A 16,301-nucleotide genomic window follows, 5' to 3' on the forward strand; every position below is an offset into this window, starting at 1 on the left:
TCTGTGCGGCATTTCTTCCCCCAGGGTAGGAAACAAGACCCTCTCTGGAATGAGGGTCTTAAGACCCACAATCAGATTAGAGTCTTGCTGTAGGCAGGTGAAAGGGGGGCAGGAGAAGCTCAGAGAGAGACATTCTGTTTCCTGAAGCCTACTTCTGAAGCCTGAAGTGCTTAAACATTAAACCAAAAGATTGTAACAAGGGTTGCAGGAATCAGGAGCCCAGAACTGTGGAGAAAAACCCATATAGAGAGACACATGGCATACACATACATACCCATACATGTATACACACATTCATATACACATATAAATTAATATCACATGGATGGACTGGTAGGAATTAGGAAAGGCATAAAAGATTCTGGGTCCTCCCCCCTGTCAGCGCCCACCTCCTCTCTGGACAACCCAGGGGTCTGCCTCCAACCAGCTAGAGACCTTCTAGCTTCGAAACTGTTCTCTTTGCCTGCTTATTAGATATAAGGTGAAGTTGAATATCTGGCCCTAATACACAAATGAAGGGACACTTTTCAAAGATGAACCATTATCTGTTTTCTTTCAGTGGATGGCAGTATTTGAGATGGAAACTTAACATTATGAACTAACTCTTTCGAAAGACATATTTCTTTGCCTATTGGGAGCCAAAAGGTGAATTCAAGTATCTGGCTCTAAGATACACATAGAAGCACAGTTGTCAAAAGAGATCCCCAGCCCTGAAGGTCGAGGGGACACCCTAGGGTCTCATGCACACACCCCATTCCCTCGGAAAACCCGGCACCCGCAGGAAAAACAGACCTCGGCTCCCACCGGGACAAAGAGGACAAGGCTGGCTAGGAGCAGGGTTTGATGACCGTCCCGTTCTATCCTGTGGGGACTGGGAGGTGGGTAGACAACTCCGCTTGCAGTGCTGGGGATGGGAGGCAGTCTAAGGCCCCACAAAGCCGGGGAGACGCCAAACGCGCTTCTGGCCAAACCAATTGCCCTGAGGGTGGAACATGCCGGGGGCTTTCCTGCATTTCCAAGCGGCACCAGGTCTGCCCAACGATACAGCCTGTCCCGTGACCTGCCAAGCTGCGACCTAGCCACGCCCCGCCAGCGCCTATTGGCCAGACCGTGCTCTGGGGGCGGGGCGTCTGCCCTTCTTTATTGGGGCCCGGGAAGCCTCAGGAAAACACCGCTGAGCCATGGGCATCGTCGCGCGGGCTTTGTTGGTCCGCTCTCGTGGCTGCCCACGCGCGGCGGGGCCCAGGACCAGCTCCCGGGCCCTGCGGCCACCGCTCTCCCTTCTGCCCTGTTTGTTTTTGTTGCTGCTGGCTGCGCCCGGCGCTCGGGCTGCAGGATATGAGGTGAGCTAGGCCTGGGGAAACTTACAAGAACCGGGCCCAAGATGTGGATGGTCTGTTCTGTGGGTGCCGAGTGAATGGTTGCTGATATGACAGGGTGGTCTGAGTGTGTGCTTTGTGTCATTGCGAGATCTGGTTGTGCACATTTGAGAATGGAGCTGTCTGATTGTACCTGCGTCCACATGTCGCTTGCCTGGACGTTTCATGCACTTAACTGTGCGATTGGAGGGGCCGGGATTGAGCAGCGGGGTGTGTGTGTGTGTGTGTGTGTCTAGAGGGGGTACTGGTTGAAAGCTGGGACTCTGAAGTCAGCCCGTCTGGAGTTCCAGCCTAGCTCCTCCACTTCCTGGCTGTATGACCTGGGACAAGCCACCATCCCTCTCTGAGCCTCAGTCCCCTCATTTGAAAACTGGGGATAATACCACTCTATCCCCCAGGGTGACTGTCTGCCTTTTGCAAATGCTTAACAAACATCAGCTACTACTATTATTATTTTCTCCAGGTGCAAATGAGAGCTGCTTTGTGGGATTGTGCAAAGTGGGAGTTAAATCCATGAGCACAACCATGTGTGTGTCCCACCTGGGGGGCCTGGCCTCTGCACATAGGCAAGGTCAGGCCTCTTCTCTACTTTTTGAGTCACTCACTTCTAGATCAAGACTAACTTTGCACTCTCTCCCCACCCCCACCCCAGCCTGCCTCTGAACTCTGGGTTTACTGATAGGGGGTGTGTGTGTGTTTGGGGTCCCTGTGCAGACATGCCCCACAGTACAGCCAGATATGCTCAATGTGCACCTGGTGGCCCACACACATGACGACGTGGGCTGGCTCAAGACGGTGGACCAGTACTATTATGGCAGTGAGTATAAAGTGGGGACTGGCCCTTCTAGTCCTTTCTGGGTACTGGACATCAGGGTGGGGGCAATGCCTTGGGCTCCTGTGTCTGGGAATATACTGCTTAGCTTTGCTGGCCCCTGACAGCCTGTGTCCACACCCCTGTGTCCACAGCCAAGGTAGACTACCAGCATGCTGGTGTGCAGTACATCCTGGACTCAGTCATCTCAGCCCTTCTGGCGGATCCCACCCGCCGCTTCATCTACGTGGAGATTGCCTTCTTCTCTCGTTGGTGGCACCAACAGACAAATGCGACACAGGAAATCGTGCGGAAACTGGTGCGCCAGGGTGAGCCTGCCCCAAGGAAGTGAAAACCCCAAGGAAGTGAAAAAAGGAAGCTCAGCCCAGCTTCTGCTTCTGCAATCCTGGTTTCTGAGATTTTATCACACCACGTCAGTGGTCTATGGGTGCCACTCCGCCTGCATGGAATCTTCCTTTATTTGCAGAACTCCTGTGCATCCGTCAAGGCCCCACCTCCAGTGGGTCCTCTGGGAAGCCTGCCATGCAGGGGTCCTCTTTCCTTATCCAGCTATACTGGCCTGGGAGAGACCCTCTTCTCCTTCCACCAGGCCTGAGTACACAGGCCAGCCTTCTTGTCCCCAGCATCACCCACCCTGGCCCCACTCCCGGCTCTGACCCTGACCTTTTCTCTCCTGGAACAGGACGCCTGGAGTTTGCCAACGGTGGCTGGGTGATGAACGATGAGGCGGCCACCCACTACGGCGCCATCGTGGACCAGATGACACTTGGGTTGCGCTTCCTGGAGGACACATTCGGCAACGACGGGCGCCCCCGTGTGGCCTGGCACATAGACCCTTTCGGCCACTCTCGGGAACAGGCCTCGCTGTTTTCCCAGGTGCTGCCCTGACTTCCCTTGGACCTTCCCCCTTCACTCGCTCTGACTCCGACCATGGCCACTCAAGACCCGCCCTTTCCCTGCAATCTCACAGTGATGTTTTGCTGGCCCGATGAGGCCCTGCCCCTTGAGTGAGTCGCATGCCTCTCCTGCTCTGGCCTCATTCAGCCATCTATGTCTAGGCCCCAGACTGACCCAGCTGGGGCTGGCTCCACCTCCTCTCCTGACCCGCCCTTCTCCGTGTTCTGGCCCCACCCACTTGCCACGATCCTGGCTTCTCCCCAAGCTGGGTTTCATGTGGGTGCCTAGCCTGCTTTTTTTGTAGAGATGGGAGTCTCGCTATGTTGGCCGGTCTGGTATCGAACTCCTGGCCTCAAGCGATCCTCCTGCCTTGGCCTCTCAAAGGTCTAGGATTACAGGTGTGAGCCACTTCTGTCTGGCTCTACTCTGCTTTAAAACTGGCCTTGGGCTGGGCACAGTTGCTCACGCCTGTAATGCTAGCACTTTGGGAGGCTGAGAAGGGAGGATCACGTGAGGCCAGGAGTTTAAGGCCAGCCTGGGCAACATAGTGAGACCCCGTCTCTACAAAAAATAGAAAAGTCATCTGGGCGTGGTGGCGCATGCCTATAGCTGCTGTAGTCCCAGCTACTCGGGAGGCTGAGGCAGGAGGATCACTTCAGCCCGGGAGATTGAGGCTGCAGTGAGCTATGATCATGCCACTGCACTCTAGCCTGGGTGACAGAGCGAGACCCTGTCATTAGCTGTGCTCTGTCCCCATCCATCCTCAGGCTGCAGAAGGGGGCCCTCCCTCCTGAAATCAGGCCTCCTTTGGGCTTTAACCGCACTGGGGAAGTGGAGGTGGGTTCTGGTTTTCAATCTACCTGCTTCCTGTTCTCCTAGGGTGGTGTGTTCTAGTCCTTTCTGAAGCCTGGAAGGAAACTGGAGGCCTCCCTCATTCAGCCCCGCTTTCTACATGGGGTCTGACTCATCACCCCAGAGCTGAGGGGAGCTTTGGTGACAGTGCTGGGCACTGATTCACACTGTCTCCTCCTGCCCCACCCCTAGATGGGCTTTGATGGCTTCTTCTTGGGGCGCCTTGATTATGAAGATAAATTGGAGCGTGAGGAGATGCAGGAGATGGAGCAGCTGTGGCGGGCCAGTGCCAGCCTGAGGCCCCCGATCGCCGACCTCTTCACTGGTGAGGGGCTCAGTGGGGGCAGGGCTGGCCCATGAGGCCCTATGCTCAGAAGGGCCCTGGGCTTAGTTTAATGCTCTGTGGTCACTGTCCTAGAATTCCTAATAATCTGTGGACAAGGGTCCTGCATTTTCCTTGTGCACTGGGCCCTGCAAGTTCTGAAGCCCTTCCTGGGTGGGGCATGGCAAACTCTGACCCCAGGGTAAGTGTGGGATGCTGGGACACCCCTTGAGCCTGGTGTGGCCCCACAGGTGTGCTCCCTAATATGTACAATCCGCCAAAGAATCTGTGCTGGGACGTGCTGTGTGTCGACGGGCCTGTCGTGGAGGACCCCCAAAGCCCCGAGTACAACGCCAAGGATCTGGTCAATTACTTCCTGCATCTGGCCCTTTTGCAGGTAACCCTGGTGTCCAGAACCTGCAGGTCTCATGTTTACAACGCACCGAGTCCTTTCCATGGCCCATGCGCCCTAAAACCTTCTCATACCCCTTGGAGGAAGATAGTATTCCATTCACTATTGCCACACCCCTCTTCCACATTTGTGTGCATTTATCATTAGGAGAGAGAGCATGGCCCAGTGCCTCCACGCCCTCATCTCTGTAGGCGTCTGAGAGAATTGCTCAACAACTAGTGGCTACTTTCATCTGTGTCTCTATGCTGCCATGTGCCATAGTCCCATGCCCCCATATCGTTAACCACACATATACCGAGGCACAGCTATACACAGGGGTGGCCCAGGACACCTGGCCTGAGGACTCCCCTCTGGCCTGCAGAGCCAGCACTACCGCACCAACCACACCGTGATGACCATGGGCTCGGACTTCCAATATGAGAATGCCAACATGTGGTTCAAGAATCTTGACAAACTCATCCGGCTGGTCAACGCACAGGTCAGTGTTCCTACCTTGTGATGCCCGTGTGCATGTGTGTGCTTGTATTCCTGGGGCTTGGGTCATGTGCATAGCTCTGGGTGCTGTCTTAGTTTTTCTATTGCTACATAACAAATTATTGCAAACTTAGCAGCTCAAAGACAACAGAGATACATTGTCTTACGGTTCTGTAAGTCAGAAGTCTGGCACGGGTCTCACTGGGCTAGAATCAAGGAGTTGGCAGGGCTGGTTCCTTCTGGAGGCTCCAGGAGAGAATACTTTTCCTTGCTTTTTCCAGCTTCTAGAGGCTGTCTGCATTCCTTGGCTTATGGCCGCTTCCTCCAACTTCAAAGCCAGCCACATAGCATCTCTTTGACCTGGTCCCATAATCACATCCCTTTCTCTCATTCTCACCTCCTCTAAGTTTTAAGATCTTTGTGATTACATTGGGCATGTTATATAATCCAAGATAATTTCCCTATTTTAAAATGAGCTGATAAGCAACCTTAATTCCACCTGCAGCCTTCCTTTGCCATAGGTTCTAGCGATCAAAAGGACATGGACATCTTTGGTGCTTATTATTCTACCTACCACAGATGTGTTGATGTGTCCCTGTAAGTGGCCTGGCTGTAGCTGTTTGCACAGGCAGTCACTACTTCCCATCAGCACAGAAACTTGTTTTTTACCCCTGCCCCATCTCAGACATCTCACTACCTAAGCAATCTCTGTCCCCACCTCCCATTCGCTCCCTGAACAGCTGTTTCACAAAAACAGCTCTCAGTAACCAACCATCACCCAGGGCCTTCCAAAAGACATTTCTCAGTCCTCCATGCCCCTGGCCCCTGGGGAGGCTTCAACATCTTGACCACTTTCTTCTGCAAATACCATGTCCCTGGGCCACCATGATGTCACATGCTCTTGCTGCTTCTCCTGTCACTGACTCCATTTTACAAACTCTGGAAATGGAATCCCTGGGTTCAAATCCTGACTTTGCCACTTACTGGCTCTATGACTTTGAGAAATGATTTTCAGCACTCAGTGCCTTAGTTTTCTCATCTACAAAATGGGCGTAATGGTGGTCCCCATCTCACAGCACTGTTAATGAGAGTTTAATGAGTTTATTGACATAGATCAGAACAGTGCCTGGCACATAATACTTATTAGTGGTTGTTTATCATTATTTCTTTTTTTTTTTTTGAGACAGAGTCTCACTCTGTTGCCCAGGCTAGAGTGAGTGCCATGGCGTCAGCCTAGCTCACAGCAACCTCAAACTCCTGAGCTCAAGGGATCCTCCTGTCTCAGCCTCCCGAGTAGCTAGGACTACAGGCATGTGCCACCATGCCCGGCTAATTTTTTCTATATATATTTTTAGCTGTCTATATAATTTCTTTCTATTTTTAGTAGAGATGGGGGTCTCGCTCTTGCTCAGGCTGGTCTCGAACTCCTGAGCTCAAACGATCCGCCCACCTCGGCCTCCCAGAGTGCTAGGATTACAGGCGTGAGCCACTGCGCCCGGCCATCATTATTTCTGACTGAAAACTTCCTGCTCCTGCTTTAAGACACCAGCTGCCATGTCTCCTTCTCCACGAAGCCCTCACCTAACTCCAGGCAGAGCCCTGATCTTTCCTCTGTGCTTTTACCAGCTTCAGTCAATAGCTAAGATGCCACATCCAGGTCAGTCGTAACCAACTGGCCATCTGTTCAATGTCTCTCTCCTCCACTTGGCTATGAATTGCATGAGGGCGGAGGCTGGCCTCTCTGCTTCTAGATTGTGTCTACAATCCTGAGCATATTGAAGAACTGAGTGACTGCTGAATGAACACAGTGTGTGAATGTGTGTCTTTGTATTTCACTGTGTGTATGCATAAAAAGCTTGTAGTCCCATGTACCGCCCTTTGTCCACTCACATGTTAATTGAGCACCTACTGTGTACACTGGGGACACAGCACCAGCAGAACAAACATCCTTTTCCTCATGGAGGTCACCTTGTTCCTCCACCTCCCTCAGCTGAAAGTCAGCTCCCATCCATTATAAAAATTGTGTCTTTTGGTAACAATCTGATGCTGGCTGCTGAAAAATGATTATTCCTGCCCTATAATGTCACATTTAGTTTGTCCATGACGGTTTTTAATAATAAAATTTGAATTAATTAAAAGGAGTTTAGTAAAAGTTCAGGTTTCTTCTTGCATCTCTGAAATCTTTTCAAGGCTGGTAACATTGGCTTCAGCCCAAATTCATTTTCACACTGGACCAGTGGTTTGCACTCGAAATGTGTGTTCAGAGCCTCTGAACCTACTGGATGCGTGAATGTGTGCACACGTGTGGGAGTGTGTACACGCATCCCTGTGGGCCCCCGGGAAGGTGCGGACTCCCGCGGGCTCACACAGACGCCTCCCCCAGCAGCAGGCAAACGGGAGCAGCGTCAATGTTCTCTACTCCACCCCCGCTTGTTACCTCTGGGAGCTGAACAAGGCCAACCTCACCTGGTATTTGGGGGGACTGAGGAGCTTGGGGGGCGGGGGTTGGCATGTCCCGGTGGGTCATGACCCTGCTGTGAATGCCCCTGGCGCTTCAGGTCGGTGAAACACGACGACTTCTTCCCTTACGCGGACGGCCCCCACATGTTCTGGACCGGCTATTTCACCAGCCGGCCGGCCCTCAAACGCTACGAGCGCCTCAGCTACAACTTCCTGCAGGTGGGTGGGCGCCGGGCTCGAGGAGGCAGCCCAGGAGGCCCGGCAGGCCCGGTGCCCCAACATACTTCCTGTTCCCCAGGTGTGCAACCAGCTGGAGGCGCTGGCGGGTCCGGCGGCCAACGTGGGACCCTATGGCTCAGGAAACAGTGCACCCCTCAGTAGGTGTCGGGCCACCGAGGGGACAGGGGCGGGGCCGAAGCTGGAGACCGTGCCTAGGCCGCCTCCTCGAGTCCCCTCTTAAAGCCCCAAAGAACCCTGTCCACGGAGACATTTTGCTTCTCCTTGTGGTCGGGGCCGGGAGTCCTGTGGAACCCCTCCCGACTCACGGTTGGCCTGCAGATGAGGCGATGGCAGTGCTCCAGCATCACGACGCGGTCAGCGGCACCTCCAGACAGCACGTGGCCTACGACTATGCGCGCCAGCTCGCGGCTGGCTGGAGGCCGTGCGAGGTGCGTGGGGCGGAGCTGGGGAGGGGGCGGAGACAGGAAGGGGGCGGGTTGAGGGCTTGAGGCGGGGGGCGGAGACAGGCGGGGGGGCGGAGACAGGTGTGGGGCGTGGTTGAGGGCAGTGGGGCGGGGCCTGGAAAGGCGCTTGGGGGTGGGGCTTCTCGGACGATAGCGCGGAGACAGGCTAGGGCGAAGGCATGTATGGGGTGTCGTCGAGGGCAGTGGGGTAGGGCCTAGAAAGGCTCATGGTGGGGCGGGGCCTATGGGAGGCGGAGACAGGAACGGGGCGGGTCCTAGGAGGGTTCGGGAGGGGAGGCAGAAGGGATCGTCCGGAGCTGACCAGTCCCTTTGGGTTCCTCCCCAGGTTCTCCTGAGCAACGCGCTGGCGTGGCTCAGCGGCTCCAAGGAAGACTTCACGTTCTGCCCCAACCTCAACATCAGCATCTGCCCACTCAGCCAGCAAGCGGCGAGCGTGAGCCAGGCGGGAGGGGCGGGGCCGGGAGGCAGGTCCCGTGGGTGCCCCCAGAGCACCCAGAGCAGGGGAAACCTTGCAGATCGCCCGGTGGGGCGAAGAGGGGGTTGATGGACTGTACAGGGGGTAGTTGCGAAATGTTTTTGGAGGACTGTACTGAGTGGGATGAGATGACCTGGGGTGCAGTGAAGCTGGGAAAGGACAGAGACCAATGTACCACGAAGGAGTTTGGCCTGGAGGGCCTTGACCACACCGGGACCACTCAGGGACGTGGCTGTGCAAGGTGGGTGGGTTGGGAGAAATCCTGCTGTGACCCATCCCCTCCCTGACTCTCTCACCCCAGTTCCAGGTTACCGTATATAATCCCCTGGCGCGGAAGGTGGATTGGATGGTGCGGCTGCCAGTCAGAAAAGGAATTTTCATTGTGAGGGATCCCAATGGCAGGACTGTGCAGAGCTCTGTGAGCCTATTTGATGAATATTCCTCCCTTGGACACTTCTTCTTATGGACAGACAGTTCACCCCTCCCCTCTTGAACACCTCCTTCTCTTGGGTACCACCCCTCATGAATACCAACCCCCTCCATGAACACTTCCTGCCTGTGAATACCTCTTCCCCCTTTGCCCCTTAACCTCAGCCTGCCTTGGGATCATCTGCCTCCCGTGAGAGGTCCCCTTTTTAATAGCCCCCCTCGAACTTTTCTTCCTGAGTATCCCCTTTACCCCAGAAAGCCTCCTCCCACAAACCTCTTCTTCTCCCCAAAATCTTCTCATCTCTCCCCTGTCTCAAGGATCTCTTCCCCTACTTCTTCTCTCACTCCTCCCCAGACAGTCTCTTCCATCCTCCCAGTGGATTTTTACCACCTTGTGAATCTTCTGTGCAATTTTTTCCGTGGAATCTGCCATCCCCATTGCCCATACCCACAACACCTAGATTTTTTTCCCCATCCCAGGGCTCCTTCCCCTAGCTTGAGTTTGATACCTCCATGTATATATGGCTTTATATGTGTACTCACAGTACCTTGACTCAGTTTCCCTCCTCCCTTACTCCAGGTGGTGGTAACTCCCAGCACAGAGCAGAAGGACCATTCAGAGCTGCTGTTCTCAGTCTCTGTGCCTGCCCTGGGCTTCAGCGTCTATTCAGTAGCCCTGTTGACCAGCCGGGACCCCCAGGTCCACACCCCAAAACCTAGACCCAAGAAGTCCTTGTTCCACATCTTGACCATTGAAAATAAGGTGAGACCCCATTCAGATCCCCTTCCCTGCCCCTGTGACAAATTTGCAGTGTCATGGTGAACTGCATGGACTCCGGGTCAGCAGGTCCTGGGTTCATGGTCTGTTATCACCACTCCCCTGATTGTGTGTCCTTGAGGGAGTGACCTTTGTCTGAGCCTCAGTGTCCTTTCCTGGGGTTGCTATGAGGACCCAGTGTGATCATGGGTGACACTTGATAGACAGGTCGGAGCTGATGGCAGGTGTTGGTTTGCAATTTTAGAGGGGATGTCAGGGAAGGCCTTATTGAGAAGGTGACATTTAAGGTGAGACCTGAGGGAGAAAGCTGTGTGGCTATCCGGGACAAGAGAAATCCGGGCAGGCAGAGCACATATAGCACACACAGAACCCCTCAGGCAGGAGGTGTGCCTTATTCAAGTGACCACAAGGAACCCAGTGTTCCTTGTGAACAGGATAAGGAGGTGACAGGTCAGGACTTGAGGACCAATAGGAAGACTTTGGTTTGTACTGCAAAGGAGCCACCGGCAGGACAGGGCTGCATTAAGACTGTCCTGGGCTCTAGCACTTTTGCCTTTGTGGACCATTTCTTCCATTAAAAAAAATTTAATTTTTATGATGGTGTTGTTATGACAATAAATACAACCCAGGCAGGCTTCATTATAATATATTATTATTGTATTCATATTTTCTTCTGATTCTAAAAGAAGTCCCAACATTCCTGTGGGCCCCTAAAAGTCTCTTGAGTCCTGGCATTTTTGGTTCCTGGATCAGATGCCCAAGTTGTCCCTGGTTTGGAGAAGACAAGGGCTATTATGAGACTTAGGGTGTCACAGGTGCCTTCTGGCTGTTGCGGGGAACAGATTTTGGGGGGGCCTGCAAGGAAACGTTGGGACCTGCACTAGTCCTGGAAGGCCCCAAAGTGGAGAGATTGAGGATAAGGTTGAAGATGAAGCTGTTGGGCTGGGCTACTAGGATCAAGTGTGAGGAGTTAGACAGCGGCAGGAGGTAAGGGTGACACCAGGGTTTTGTCCTGAGCCCTGGGATGGATGGGGTTGCTGTTGGGTGAGGCAGTGGTGATTAACATCTGTCAACCCTTTTCTCCCAGTATATCCGTGCAAAGTTCAGCCCTCAAACAGGGCTCTTGGTGGAGATTGAAAACATGGAGAAGAACCTCCTGCTACCTGTTCAGCAGGCCTTCTTCTGGTGAGGCAGGGCCACCAGGCACAGGGAGGTGGGTGGTGTGTGGAGCCCGGACCTGACTCTCACCCACCCCGGCTGCAGGTACAATGCCAGTGTAGGCGACAGAATAAGCTCCCAGGTCTCAGGTGCTTACATCTTTAGACCGAGCCGACAGCAACCACTGCCTGTGAGCCGCTGGGCTCAAACTCAACTGGTGAAGGTCTGTGACCGGGAATGACGAGTGGGCAGTTGTGGGGGGGGGGGAAGGGGGAGGGTGTGGAGCTCAGGAGGCTGTGTGCAGAGTGGGAGTGGGAGGATTGACATCTTCAGATAAGGGAGCTAAGACCTGAGTCTTAGGAATATTTGAGTGTTCTCCCACAGGGTTGATATTCAAGCTGATTGTGTAAGAGTCTTTCCCGAGGAAACACATACAAAGTCATTCACATCTGTGGGTGTCACAATTATACTTATCTTTGGAGATTGGGGGTGGCCTGTTCCCACTTAGCCCATGAGTAGGGGGAGCCAATTGTAGCTGCTTCAAAAGTTCACCAAGCACCAGGCACGGTGGCTCACACCTATAATCTCAGCACTTTGGGAGGCCGAGGTGGGAGAATTACTTGAGGTCAGGAGTTTGAGACCAGCCTGGGCAACATAGGAGACTACAAAAGATAGAAAAATCACCTGGGCGTGGTGACATGTGCCTGTAGTTCCAGCTACTTGGGAGGCTGAGGCGGGAGGATCACTTGAGCCCAGGGGTCTGTAGTAAGAAGAGTTTATATCTGGGGTGGATATTTAAGAGTTCACACTTGGTTAGGCCTTGGGTGAGTCTCACTTAGGGTGGATATCTGAGGGTGCATATGGCTGGAAAAAGCAGTTTCCCAAGGCCTCTCACCGATGTTTCCTCTTATGGTGGGAACGGGGTAAGTACTGGCAACACTGATATTTGTGCAGGTTCAAGAGCCCCACCTTTGATTTGCTTCCCTTTGAGGTGAACATCTGCACACTTGGGTCATTGTATTAAGATGTAGTTTTGCCTGTTTGAACAGAGTTCCCCAAATTAACTGTGCCTAGAACAAGATAGAAGATTCTTTCCTTCTAACAGAAAGTCTGGCTGGGCCATCCAGTGAAGGTGGGGTCATTCCACAGCCACCCAGACTCCTCTCTCATTGCTCTGCCTTCCTCAACAGTCCACTTCTACATCATGGCCCAAGATGGCTGCCCAAGCTTCAGCCATCATCACATCTGCATTTGAGCTGGTGGCAGAGGGAAAGAGACAAGGAACATTGTTCACACCACTTTGATTACTTTCCATGGTGGATGGGTGGGGGAGCAAACCATAGTCACACAGCTGCTGATAGTCTCAGGAAAGACTAGACAGTCTACCTTTATTCCAGGTAGCCATGTGCCAAGCTAGAGTCTTATTCTAAGGAGGGGACTTGGAGGAGTGGAGGGCAGCAAGCGTGCATGCCACATTCACAGATTATGTGACAGTGACTGAAGTAGAAAATGCAGGCATGCTGTCGGTGGGGTCAACCCTGATATAGGCATTTATGGGTGGGGGGCACATTTGCAGGGCTCACCTCTGCTCAGCTGTGGGCTGATACCTAGCCTTCATCCCCATGTGCCCGCAGACGGCCTTGGTGCAGGAGTTGCACCAGAACTTCTCAGCCTGGTGCTCCCAGGTGGTTCGCCTGTACCCAGGACAGCGACACTTGGAGCTGGAGTGGACGGTGGGGCCCATCCCTGTAGGGTGAGTGGTACAGGCTGGGGCTGGGGTGTGAAGGGCAAGGACAGAGCTGGGTTTGGGTGAGGCTCACAACCTTACCATCCCATCGGTTATAGCGATTCCTGGGGAAAGGAGGTCATCAGCCGCTTTGACACGTCGCTGGAGACAGACGGAGTCTTCTACACAGACAGCAATGGCCGCGAAATCTTAGAGAGGAGGTGGGATTGACCGAGGGCATGGATCGGTGGTTTGCGATGTGCTGGGGCCCATGGGCAGTGGGGGCATTTCCTGACCACATGAGTGTGGAAGGGAGAGGGGGAAGGGGATATGAGGAGTGGGAGACACAGACCCCAAACATGACCAAATCACGCCTCACCTCAGGCGGGATTATCGACCCACCTGGAACTTGAACCAGACCGAGCCGGTGGCAGGAAACTACTATCCAGTGAACACCCGGATTTATATCACGGTACCCCTCCCCCATGCCGCCCCTCCCCGCCTCTACAGAGTGGGAGCCACCCCTCATCCAAATCATCTCCTGACTGCCTGGGTGAGGCTGGGGCTGGCTGGAACCTCTGCTCCTCACTCTGTTCCTCACCCCCCAGGATGGGAAAGTGCAGCTGACCGTGCTGACCGACCGCTCCCAGGGGGGCAGCAGCGTGAGAGATGGCTCGCTGGAGCTCATGGTGAGTAGGTCAGAGCCCCATCCAGGCCAGGTCACCCTGCTGGACCTTGAAGGCTGTTTCTGAAGGCTTATGACTGTCACTAAGCTGAGAACTCCATTCCTACATTTGACTTTTTCCCCGGCTTTTATCCGATCCCTACCCAGGTACCCCCTGTAGGTTAGGCGTGCCCTATCTGGGTCCTGCGTTAGGTACTTACCTCCCTCTGTCCTGGTCCCCTTGCCAGGTTGGATCCTGCCTCTTCTGGGGTCCCCCTACCAGATCCTCGCCTTCATCCTCATCTTGTCCCCCCTACCCTTTAATTTCTCTTGACGTTCCTACAAGCTCTTGCCCAATTTCCGGCCCAGGGACACCCGAGAGACCTACAACCCTCACCCTCTCCTGGCCACTCTCCTCCCAGGTGCACCGGAGGCTGGTGAAAGATGATGGACGTGGAGTAGGGGAGCCACTGTTGGAGTCAGGGTCAGGGGCGTGGGTGCGAGGGCGCCACCTCGTGCTGCTGGACACCGTCCAGACTGCGGCCGCGGGGCACCGGTTGCTGGCAGAGAAGGAGGTCCTGGCCCCGCAGGTGGTGCTATCCCGGGGTGGCGGCGCCCTCTACAACCACCAGGCTGCTCCACGCAAGCAGGTGAGGGGAGACAGGGCAGGCATAAAGGGAGGGCCAGAATAAGGCCTCCAGGGAGCGGGGTTGAGTGCGGGTTGTCCTGGGCTCCTCAGGGACCCACCTGGCCCACCCCCTCCCCTAATTTGCCCTGGGGAGGCCGTAACTAGTCCCGCTCAGCCCGATGCCCAGCCACAGCCTACCTGGACTGTATCAGGGCACAGGCCCGGGTGGATCACCTTAACCGCGTCCTCGCCTTGGCCCCGCCCCATCTCACTGAAGCCACGCCCACTGCCCCATTAGCCCCGCCCCATCCCCTCCCTCCTCCAGGTTCTATCCTGCTTTATCCCATCCCTTGGCCAGCCTCGCCTCTCCGTAGCTTCAGCACCCCCCTAACGCCACAAGGTCTCAGGCCAGAGTTTTGTCCCTTCCCAGCAGGGACTCCCAGGTCTGGGACCCTCCCCCAGCTTCGGACCGCCCTATACCCTCATTGGCTGAGCTCTCCCGCCCTGAGTGCCCAACTTGGCTGAGCCCCGCCCATCCCTGGCTAAACCCCGCCCCTACACTCCCGGCCCCCCTGACCGCAGCTCGGCCCCGCCCCCCTCTGTCCAAGCCCCGCCCCTCTGTGACTCAGACATGTCTGGTCTTCTGCAGTTCTCAGGGCTGCGCCGGGAGCTGCCGCCCTCGGTGCACCTGCTTACACTGGCCCGCTGGGGCCCGGAGATGCTGCTGCTGCGCTTGGAGCACCAGTTTGCTGTGGGGGAGGATTCACTACGCAACCTGAGCTCCCCTGTGACCTTGGACTTGAGGGTGAGGAGGGGAGAATTGGGAAGGAGACGAGGGAGAGGGGAAGAGGGGAAACCGGGCCTCTTTGCCCGCACTCACCTGGACCCATCCACTGCCCACAGGACATGTTCTCCGCCTTCACCATCACTGGCCTGCAGGAGACCACGCTGGCGGCCAACCAGCCCCGGGCCACTGCTTCCCGGCTCAAGTGGAGACCAAACACAGGTGGCGACCTGGCCAAGGGTTGTGGGGGTTCCTGCCTGGGGTGGGCAGCTGGGGGCCTCGCATGAGTCCTAGGATCCAGGGTAGGGGCTTAAGGATTTGCAATGGAGCAGCAAACTAGCAATGGGTCTTGAAGGTTTGGCGGTGGAGTTTAGTCCCAAGAACAAGAATCTCTGCCCTTGTCTAGTTCTGGGAGGGTGTCCTTTACCACTGGGGTTGGCCAGAGGGTATGAGGGCTGTGGCCAGGCGCTGGAGGGGATTTGGGGCATGATATTCAGGTCCAGAGAAGCAGTTTAAGGGGTTTGGGAGGCCCTGGGGACAGATTTGGGGAGGGACTGTTGCGTCCAGCTCCAGGGGAGGGAGCACAGTGGGGTGAGGCAGAAGAAGTCTTCACCCCTCACTCCTCCCACCCCCCTTGCACCTCTCCAGGCCCCACACCCCGCTCCACTCCCTACCTACTGGACCCAGCCGCTGTCACACTGCAGCCCATGGAAATCCGTACCTTCCTGGCCTCAGTTCAATGGAACAAGAATAGTTAGACCTGCTAGAATGCCCCCTTGGAGCCTCTGGAGATAGGGCAGACTCTCCCTCTCCTCTTGCTGTTGCTGCCACCAACAAAAGCCATTAAAATGCCACCACTGAGACACAGGTGGCAGTGTAAGTGTGGGTGTTTTTGTTTGATTTTTGGAGGGGAATACAATGTATGACCCAGAAAAGTCAGCAAACCCTCGGTGAGCCCTGGCCCTAGGCCCTGCGGGGAGGTCACTTACTGGCCGGAATCCTCACAGCAGACCCTTCACAGTCCTCACCCGGCCTCACTCTCCACTCCATCCCCCTCCTCCTTCTTTGTTCCTTGTTGTCTCAGGCCGTGGCACAGCTGTCTTGAGAAGTCACTGAGGGTAGGCCTGTGCTGGACCTACGCCCAGAGAATAAGATACACCCTGGGTCTTTCCTGACCTGGCTGCAGGGGGGTTGGGCTGCCAGGGCAAGGAATCTGGGAGGTCCTGGTGGACGAGGTGAAATCAGAAGCAAGGCCTAAAGTGAAGCCTTGGACAGGTGGGCTGGAGCAGAGAGCCTGGTGCACCCTGGGCTTTTGTTTTACTCTGGG

General features: G+C 55.1%; 1 protein-coding gene across 2 annotated transcripts; it reads left to right on the top strand.

The window, feature by feature from the left end:
* Positions 1-1,169: 1,169 nt before the first annotated feature.
* On the top strand, positions 1,170-15,854 carry MAN2B1 (mannosidase alpha class 2B member 1). Of its 2 annotated transcripts, none has more exons than XM_069495319.1 (24): positions 1,170-1,343; positions 2,094-2,196; positions 2,346-2,519; positions 2,894-3,087; positions 4,153-4,285; positions 4,534-4,679; positions 5,056-5,172; positions 7,555-7,637; positions 7,727-7,847; positions 7,927-8,005; positions 8,187-8,296; positions 8,658-8,765; positions 9,109-9,225; positions 9,817-9,999; positions 11,102-11,199; positions 11,278-11,395; positions 12,807-12,925; positions 13,018-13,119; positions 13,283-13,370; positions 13,507-13,587; positions 13,985-14,212; positions 14,840-14,995; positions 15,094-15,196; positions 15,623-15,854. In XM_069495319.1, exons 1-24 carry the CDS (start codon positions 1,182-1,184, stop codon positions 15,730-15,732), a joined length of 3,033 nt encoding a protein of 1,010 aa, XP_069351420.1. In that variant the 5' UTR covers positions 1,170-1,181; the 3' UTR covers positions 15,733-15,854. The 2 variants fall into 2 exon arrangements, with proteins under 2 accessions (XP_069351420.1, XP_069351428.1); XM_069495327.1 differs by having other exon boundaries at positions 7,558-7,637.
* Positions 15,855-16,301: the final 447 nt, after the last annotated feature.

This window comes from Eulemur rufifrons, chromosome 2 (assembly GCF_041146395.1).
Source record: "Eulemur rufifrons isolate Redbay chromosome 2, OSU_ERuf_1, whole genome shotgun sequence".
Taxonomy (NCBI): domain Eukaryota; kingdom Metazoa; phylum Chordata; class Mammalia; order Primates; family Lemuridae; genus Eulemur; species Eulemur rufifrons.

What these genes read in the sequence shown, in the direction of transcription:
- MAN2B1 (XM_069495319.1), top strand. Translation starts at nt 1,182, where the DNA reads ATGGGCATCGTCGCGCGGGCTTTGTTGGTCCGCTCTCGTGGCTGCCCA. An exon ending in AGGCCTCGCTGTTTTCCCAG is followed by an intron (nt 3,088 to 4,152) that starts GTGCTGCCCTGA and finishes CCCCACCCCTAG; the next exon opens with ATGGGCTTTGATGGCTTCTT. An exon ending in TCAGCCAGCAAGCGGCGAGC is followed by an intron (nt 8,766 to 9,108) that starts GTGAGCCAGGCG and finishes CTCTCACCCCAG; the next exon opens with TTCCAGGTTACCGTATATAA.